The sequence below is a fragment of the Euphorbia lathyris genome, chromosome 1 (genome assembly GCF_963576675.1).
Source record: "Euphorbia lathyris chromosome 1, ddEupLath1.1, whole genome shotgun sequence".
Taxonomy (NCBI): domain Eukaryota; kingdom Viridiplantae; phylum Streptophyta; class Magnoliopsida; order Malpighiales; family Euphorbiaceae; genus Euphorbia; species Euphorbia lathyris.
In genome coordinates this window covers 129983576-129993002 of record NC_088910.1, presented here as the reverse complement: position 1 = coordinate 129993002, position 9427 = coordinate 129983576, and the positions used below count along the sequence as shown (strand labels likewise).

Here is a 9427-nt window from a genome sequence, read left to right as displayed (position 1 = left end):
CTAATTAGCAAGTAAAAAGGGAGAATCCGCCCTTGGAACTAGCTAACCGGACTCAAAGCCGTCTCCTAGGTCGTGGAGGTGGAACTCTCGAGCTTGGTGATGAATGATGGAGCGGAACTTCGATGGAACGTCGGAGCAACCGAACAAGCTCTCGAGGGGGAGAGTTTAACTACAAAAACTTGGATCTAAATTACAAGGAAAGAAAGGAGTATAGTATAACTCTCTAGTATGTAATTGGTGTCTAATGAAGTTTAAGAGCTATCTATTTATAGACATCAAGCAAGGGCAAGTTGGTAATTTCACAAAGTACAAGCATGGAGCAACATTATTTGGTGCAGAAAACCCATGATACGCCCTGCGTGAGGAGGTTTACGCCCCGCGTAAGTGCCCATTCCGTCAGAAATCTCCTGCATGTGGACCAATTCCGTGTCTATTTGTCTCAAACACGCCCTGCGTAGCTGAAGTACGCCCCGCGTGTTTGAGTCTCTGAAGTTTTGTTGCTAGAATTGGAGTATGTACGCCGTGCGTAGATGAAGTACGCCCCGCGTAAATGTGTCTCTGATCTTTTTACGTTGAAGAACTGCCTTATACGCCCCGTGTATATAGTGATACGCCCTGCGTATGGATAGTTGACTCTGGGAGACAATGCAGTCTGACTTTTAGGATTAGGCCAATTATTGCCGACAAGTGTCATACGCCCCGCGTAACATGGCATACGCCCCGCGTGTGATGAGTCAATTCCACATGGTGCCTGCGGATAAGGCAATTATTTCTGGCATCATGTTTCACGCCCCGCGTGGGGGTCTCTACGCCCCGCGTATAAGGTAAGTTTTCACTCATTTCTTGTACCTGAAATACAACACTTGAGAGCCGAGTTAGCTTGACGTTTTTATTTCTTAAACTAATAAAAAACGAGGGAATTAAACTAAAAGTACGAGATTTATTTTTATTTCTTTATTTGTTCAAAATACTTTATTTTTACAATTAAACTTATTTATTTTATCCAAAATCATCCCGTAAATCACGTTAAAAGATAGGGGTAAAATAGCCCTATCAAACCTCCTCGGACTTTAAAGTTTTACTTGTCCTCAAGTAAAAGAAATTGAAAGACAAGGGATTGAGAAAATTTAGAAACAAACCGAAGGTTGGTTTTACCAAGTGCGTGATTTTAAAGTTATGGTTTTGTACAAAGGTTTCGGCAAGTGCCTACGTCGACAATTGAGTACAAAAACTTGTTCGAAACCTCCATAATCAAGATTTAATAGGTAATATCAACGGGGGTTGATTTTTTTTTGGGAATCCGATAGTACCTCACCAAGGGATTTCACTCTTACGCTCAATTTTTGGTGGGTTTGTATTTTATCGCTCTTCTTTGCACTTACTCGAGATCATGTCGAATTTGCATTTTCATCCGGGTTTTTTCCTCCTACATAATGGTTAGGCAATATTAAAAATGAACCCGGAGGGGGTTGTAATGTGGGTGGCTTTTTAGTGGTTAGTTTAAAGAGACTCAAGTTCCAAAATACCGATTTATGATCGCACCGTATTTTGCTTCGGCCTTAGCGATTTTTACAAAATATACTTCAAAATTGCTCGGGTGGAGCTTTGAGAATGCCTTTTTGTTTTTATTGTATCCTTTGTTTTGATAGAGGCACAAAAACAATATTTTGAAGGCTTTTGGTGCTCGTTTCTTAAGGCCGTGACTTTTTCCGAGTGATTTGGGTGCAGATTGATTTTGTCGGTTTTTGAACAAGAGGAAAAAGTGTTAAATGTTAAAAAGGGTTTTAACAAAAAAGTTGGTTAATAGGCTCGAGGGGGTTTCCTAATGGTTAATGAAAAATTAGCCTAAGTGGGTTCGGTTTATCATCTATTGCCTTTTTACCACAAATACGTGTACTTGACCCGGTATTTGATGCAAATTCTATGAGTCGAGTGAAGTCAAAGCTCTCGAAAAGTTGTGAAAGAAATAGAGTTCTCGTACGAACTCTTTTAGGCTCGAAAATACCTCACAAAAATTCGGGTTTAAATTGTGTACTATCGAGTCTTCGCCAGACTCTCAGACATCCCGTTTTTATTGCCTTTTTAAAGTTCATTATGGATATGACAATTGGGTTAAGAATCAATGCCTTAGTTTAGTGCTAACCTAAGCTTTGTACAAATTCCATAATTTCAAAATCAAGACTAAAATTTCTTAGTTGAATCATTCCTTTATGTTCCGACACTTTTATTTTTGATGACAAATAACGGAACTTTAATTAATTTCCGAAGGAGGGGTAGCGTGTCGGGAAAATTTAAGGGAGTCAATAAATTAGTTTAATTATTTTGTTGTTTATTTTATTTTTATTTTTGTTTTTGGTGGTGCAAAATAAACGTTTTAGTGCGGGGTTGCACGTCCCTCTGCGTTATTTAAAATGACGCCTATTCCAAGGGCATCGCAAAAAGAAAGGAAACAAAAGCAAAAACAAAAATAAAGGGAAAAAGAAAGAAAAAGAAGACCCTTAGTGGTCAGGGGTTACGCGGGGTGTACCTACAGGGGCGCCCCGCGTAACCACTACGTTTTGTGGTGTTTTTAGGTAGAGACTCAAAGACGCGAGGCGCAGGAAAGAGGCGCCCCGCGTGTTTGAGTTTCTGAACCATTTTTAAACATAAAACGAAGGGACGCAGGGCGTGCTATGGGGTACGCCCTGCGTGGTTTCATCACAAGCAGTAAAAAGAAACAACAAACAACACGAAACATAAACGAAAAGCACTAATATATGAGAAACAGAAAAGACAGTACAAGAAACATAAAAACAAAGGGAAATAAAACAAAAGAAAATGAAAACACACAAAAAGAAAATGGAGCTAAGGTTGAGATGGAGGTGGATTGCCATGGAGGTTGAAGTAGGAAGCGAAGGAGGCGGTGAGGGCATCGAAGCGAGTGTCGATATGGGTCCGATCCTCACGTTGTTGTGCCTCAATGGTATCGAAGCGGGTGTTGAGGGTGGCAAATTGGGAGTCATAATGGACTCGGTCCCGGCGTTGGTTATCCTCCAAGATATCCAACCGAGCATAAATGGCGTTAAAATCATGGTTGGGTGGACTAAAATTGAGGCCCAAGCTGGAATCCGAATCCGGACCGCCGTCCTCGTTGGCATGAGCAGCCCCCGAAGTTTCTCTTGGGCCCGAAGTGGGACGGTTCAGGGACTTAAAAGCATTTTTCTGCACGGGCCTAGGCAAAATGATGTGATATTGGTTATGAAAAAGAGATAATAACCAAATCAACAAGTTTTCCCGATCTATCTTAAGGAATTAATAGAATCAAATAACAAACATAAATTGGTGATAACAAACCAATCCCAAAGAATTAAAGACAATGAAAGGAGATCTGACCTTACACCTTCGAATAATTAAATTGGAACCTGAGTGTTTGGCGATTCACAAGTACCTTACCAAAATACTTGTTCACGATCAAGATAATATTGCAAGAATGATGACCCGGTCTCTCAAGCTCACAATAAAGAATTCAATCCCGGATTGAAAATAATTCCCAAAGGAAAAGAAGAACTTTTGTTCATAAAAATATTGATTCTGATTGATGAAAATAATGAAGAATACAAGCCTTTATATAGGCTACAAAATAAACCTAAACCTAAACTAAAAAGAAAGTTGAATCCTAGTGCATCAAGGTAAAAGAAATCCTAATTAGACAAGGAAAAACATTAAATTCGTTTTTGTCCTTTAGAGCCCAATTTCAGCCCATTAATTAACATTATTTGGGCCTTTTAATTAGCTAGAAATAAGCCCAATCAAACCTATAAGGTTATAGCATTAATTTTAATGAGTCCCAATGGGTTTTGCACATGCCAAACACATGCAAGTCCAAAACTTCTCTTAAAATATGATCAACCTTTTTACATATCACTATTATGGGCTTGGGCTTGGATACAACACAAAAACACACCATCTTTAATGACTTCGCTAGAATTCATTCCTTGTTTAAAGAAGCTCAAGATGAGTCCATTAAGCATTTGTTGGTCTTTCTTTGCACGATTCTTCGTCATAGGTCCAATTGACAGCTCCAATGGATCCCTCATGCTTCTACTAGGCTCCTTAACTCCAAGCTCCTTTGTTCCATGCTCTTGTGCTTTTGATATCACATCATTCCCTCTCTCTTGAAAAGGATTTGTCCTCAAATCTTCATCTCCTACATCAAACAAAGATAAATCAGCCACATTAAAAGTTGCATGCACACTATACTCACCTGGCAAGTCGAGCTTGTAGGCATTATCCCCAATTCGTGCGACTACTTGAAATGGACCATCGCCTCTAGGATGTAGCTTTGATTTTCTCTGAGCGGGGAACCTTTCCTTGCGCATATGCAACCACACCCAATCACCGGGTTCAAATAGAACACATTGTCGACCCTTGTTAGCTTGCTTTGCATAATGCTCATTCTTCTTCTCCAGTTGTTGTTTCACTTGTTCATGTAACTTAAGCACCATTTCTGCCTTTTTCTTTCCATCTAAACTTTTCCTTTCATCAACAGGCAAAGGGATCAAGTCTAATGGTGTCAAAGGATTAAAACCATAAACAATTTCAAATGGTGAGAAGTTAGTAGATGAATGTATAGCCCTATTATAAGCGAACTCAATAAATGGTAGGCATTCTTCCCATGACTTAAGATTCTTTTGAATAACTGCCCTAAGAAGTTGTCCTAAAGTTCTATTTACTACTTCGGTTTGACCATCAGTTTGAGGGTGACAAGAAGTAGAAAACAACAGTTTAGTCCCCAATTTATTCCACAAAGTCTTCCAAAAATAGCTTAAAAACTTAGGATCTCTATCACTAACTATACTCTTTGGCATCCCATGCAGACGAACAACCTCTCTAAAGAACAAGTTAGCAATATTAATAGCATCATCAGTTTTATGGCATGGTATGAAATGTGCCATCTTAGAAAAGCGATCTACAACCACAAATATGGAATCATTACCTCTCTTAGACCTAGGTAAAGCCATCACAAAATCCATGGATATAGCAGTCCAAGGTTCATTCGGCACAGGTAATGGAGTGTATAAACCATGAGGCATAACTCTAGACTTAGCTTTCTTACAATTAATACAACTAGCACATATTCTTTCCACATCACGTTTCATATGAGGCCAAAAGAAATGTTCAGAAATCATGTCCAAAGTCTTAGCAACCCCAAAATGCCCCATCAAGCCTCCACCGTGGGCTTCCCTCACAAGAAATTCTCTATGTGAACATTTAGGCATGCATAATCGATTATCTCTAAATAAGTAGCCCTCATGTCTATAAAATTTTCCAAAAGCAGTAAGTTCACAAGCTTTATAAATAGATGCAAAGTCTAGATCATCAACATATAATTCTTTGATATACTCAAATCCTAAACACTTAGCATGCATCACATTCAATAAGCTAACTCTCCTACTTAATGCATCAGCAACTACGTTTTCCTTCCCTTGCTTATACTTAATCACATAAGGAAACGTCTCTATAAATTCCACCCACTTGGCATGTCTTCGGTTCAATTTTTGTTGACCCTTAAGATGTTTCAAGGATTCATGATCGGTGTGGATCACAAACTCTTTAGGCCATAAATAATGTTGCCACATTTGCAAAGCCCTAACTAATGCATAGAGTTCTTTATCATAAGTGGGATAGTTTAAGGTTGCACCACTAAGTTTTTCACTAAAGAAGGCTATAGGTCGACCCTCTTGCATTAAAACAGCACCAATCCCTACTCCCGACGCATCACACTCAATTTCAAACGATTTATCAAAGTTTGGAAGTGCTAAAACGGGGGCAGAAGTTAGTCTTGCCTTAAGCATCTCAAAAGCATCCTCTTGTGCTTTGCCCCACTTAAAGCCAACATTCTTTTTTATTACCTCGGTTAGTGGTGCGGCAATGGTACTGAAGTTCTTCACAAACCTCCTATAGAAACTCGCCAAGCCATGAAAGCTCCTCACCTCGGTAACTGAATTTGGCGTTGGCCACTCTTGAATGGCTTTCACCTTTTCAATATCAACAGAAACTCCTTGTGCTGAAACAATAAAACCCAAAAACACAACTTTCTCCATGCAAAATGAGCACTTAGAAAGGTTAGCGTATAATTTCTGTTCTCTCAAAACATCTAATACAACCTTAACATGTTCTATGTGTTCTGCCTCAGATTTAGAATAGATAAGAATGTCATCAAAATAAACAACAACAAATTTACCTATAAACTCTCTCAAAACATGATTCATTAATCTCATGAAAGTACTAGGTGCATTTGTTAAACCGAAAGGCATAACTAACCACTCATATAAACCATGCTTAGTCTTAAAAGCCGTTTTCCATTCATCTCCTAATGACATGCGAATCTGATGGTACCCACTCTTAAGATCTATTTTAGTGAAAATAACAGCCCCATTTAATTCATCCAACATATCATCTAACCTAGGGATAGGATGACGATACTTTACCGTGATTTTATTGACGGCTCTACAATCGATGCACATCCGCCAAGTTCCATCTTTCTTTGGTACTAGGATGACTGGTACAGCACACGGACTCATAGATTCACGAATCAACCCTTTTGCCATTAGTTCCTCGACTTGCCTTTGTAGTTCTTTTGTCTCCTCAGGGTTACTTCTATAGGCTGGTCGATTTGGAATTTGTGCTCCGGGAACAAAGTCAATTTGATGCTCAATTCCTCGAATCGGGGGTAACTTATTAGGCATCTCTTCGGGGAATAAATCCTTGAATTCCTGCAAAAGAGGGGAAATACTAGAAGGAAGGTTAGACTGACTTACAGAAGATAAACAAAAACTCTTACAATAAAATAATAATAAATTTTTGTTTTCAAAATCATCTTGCTTTACATCCCTCAATTTAGCATATAAAGATAGATTTTGGCTTTTGTTAATGCTCCTCTCTTTTTCTCTCCTCTCACCCTCATTTCTCGACCTCACTAATGCCTTTTCACTCACCTCTTCTCTCTTCACACCCTCACTGATTTTATCACTCTTATTTTCTCTCGCCTTAACCTTTTCCCTTCTCACAGATTGTTCTTGTAACATTCTTTGCATGTAGAGCTGATCTTCAAACACTTCAGCAGGTGATAAAGGTGGCAAAATATACTTCTTCCCATCCTTAGCAATAGTAAATTTATTTGTTCGACCATGATGTAGTGCTGATCGATCGAATTGCCAAGGCCTCCCCAATAACACATGACATGCTTGCATAGGTACTACATCACATAATACCTCATCAGAAAAAGAACCAATAGAAAAGTTCAGAAGCACCTGTTTAGTAACTTTGAGTTCGTTACTATCATTCAACCATTGTAACCGATAAGGATTGGGATGTGGAATTGTTGATATCCCTAATCGGCTTGCTAACACATTGCTTACCACGTTGCAACAACTTCCTCCATCAATAATTAGTAAGCATGTTTTTCCAAGTATGTTGCAATGAGCATGAAAGATGTGCTCTCGTTGCTCAATGTCACCACTCACTCCCATCTTCAATGTTCTACGAGTGACTAAGTTAACTCCATGTCCTCCTTTACTATCCACCTCTTCTATATCACTACAATCTTCTAAGGTGGGCATATCATCTGATTCATGTTCGGACTCACTTTCGGATATTAACTCACCATGCTTCATAACCATCGCCTTTTGATTCGAACACTCTCTTGCATAGTGCCCTCTCCCTTGGCACTTAAAACACACAATTTCACGAGTTCTTGTGGGTTTTTCAGTAGTTTTGTATTTTGGAGTAGTTCCACCAATTTGCAACTTCCCAAATGCTTTTGAATCAACCTGAGGCGTTTGGTCACTTTTAGAGCTAAATTCAGATTTAGTTTTGAAATTACCTCTTGGATCTGACTTCCATGGAGTGGAAGTAGTGCCTTTGAACTTTGATCTCCCTTTCTCAACCTCTTGAAGTTGTCTCTCAATTTTTATCGCTTTATGGAGCATCTCGTCCATGTGGAAATAAGTTTGTAGCTCAAGAGGGTTGCGAATCTCCCTCTTCATTCCCATGAGAAATCTAACCATGGTAGCTTCCTCATCTTCTTGTATATCAGCTCGGATTAGTGCCATCTCCAATTGTTTGTGATAATCTTCAACAGATTGGTTACCTTGAGACATGGATTGGAGTTCTTTCAACAACTCCTTATAATAGTGAGCCGGCACAAATCTCTTTTTCATGACCTTCTTCAATTCACCCCATGTTCTTATGGGTTCATCACCATCTCTTTTTCTTGTGCGCTTTAATTGGTCCCACCAAACAGCCGCATATTCAGTTAGTTCGGATACTACAAGTTTCACCTTCTTCTCCTCGGAATACTCATGTATGTCAAAGATTGTTTCAACCTTTCGTACCCAATCAAGATACGCCTCTGGGTCACTAGCTCCTCGAAAAGTAGGCATTTTAAGTTTGATAGCATTAAGATTACTATCTTTTCGATCGTTACCCCTTTTTCGGTATCCAAACTGCTCCTCCTCTTCAGACTCGGATAGTTCATCATCAAAATTCAATCTCCCGCGTCCTCCTTTCTTTTGGCTTGATTTCTTTTGGTTTGAAACCAAATCAGCCACAATAGCCCCTAACCTCTTCATCTCACCTACAATAGCTTGTTGCCATTCTTTAGAATCAACATCGTTAACGTTGTCCTTTTTAGGTTCGTTAGACATGACAAAATATATAAAGAATGAAAGAAAAGTGAAATCTAGTCTAAAGCAAGAAAAGAAGAAAAAGAAAGTAAAAGAAGTACCTCACAACCGGTTCAATCACTCTTTTATATTATCTTGATAGATCATAAGGATTATCTCGGGTAATATAAATGCCAATGAAGCAAAAGAATGACAAAATAAAGTAGAGCAGAAACTAGAAGCAAAGAAGACTAATATTGTAACGATAACCAAAGTTTAGCACACTAAGAATAGAATAAAAGACGATTTTCGAAGAAGAGACAAATGTTTGAAAGAAATTTTAAGAATGTGTGTTTAGCATGCAAATTCTAGAAAACTTGTAACTTTAGTACAAACAATGAGCCGATTTTTTTTTTTTTTTTTTTCCTTTTTTTTTTTCCTTTTTTTTTCCTTTTTTTTTCTTTTTTTTTTCCCTTTTTTTTTTAAACTAGATTGGAATTGATTAACAAATTAAACTTGCACTAATGATTTAGCATGCAAAAAAAAATTGAAGAAATTCACACACATAAATGGGTTTGGCTAGTAAGAATAGAATCCAAAAATAATCAGTTCGCTACAACTAAGAACCTAAATAACTAGATGCAAAGATATGAGGAACTCGATCAATAATTAAAGACTCTAGATTGGGGTAATTTTTTTTTTTTTTTTTTTTAATTTCGACAAACAAAACAAAAACAACAAATTCCTTAAGAGCCAAAGCTCTGATACCAATTGATGTGATA

General features: G+C 38.3%; 1 protein-coding gene across 1 annotated transcript; it reads right to left on the bottom strand.

The window, feature by feature from the left end:
• Positions 1-3303: 3303 nt before the first annotated feature.
• LOC136219466 (uncharacterized) lies at positions 3304-8687 on the bottom strand. Its single transcript, XM_066006884.1, has 7 exons — positions 8580-8687; positions 7182-8339; positions 6494-6755; positions 5430-6046; positions 4525-5297; positions 4244-4371; positions 3304-4186 (listed from the first exon to the last, which is right to left on the bottom strand). Exons 1-7 carry the CDS (start codon positions 8685-8687, stop codon positions 3894-3896), a joined length of 3339 nt encoding a protein of 1112 aa, XP_065862956.1. The 3' UTR covers positions 3304-3893.
• Between the last annotated feature and the right edge of the window lie 740 nt (positions 8688-9427).

Bases quoted from the DNA above. Each gene is read 5' to 3' on its own strand.
- LOC136219466 (XM_066006884.1), bottom strand. From the start codon at position 8,687: ATGTCTAACGAACCTAAAAAGGACAACGTTAACGATGTTGATTCTAAA. The intron at 6,047-6,493 runs GTAGAGCCGTCA...TTATTGTTTCAG, and splicing joins TTGGCGGATGTGCATCGATT to CACAAGGAGTTTCTGTTGAT. The intron at 4,372-4,524 runs TGATGAAAGGAA...ACCCGGTGATTG, and splicing joins GACTTGATCCCTTTGCCTGT to GGTGTGGTTGCATATGCGCA.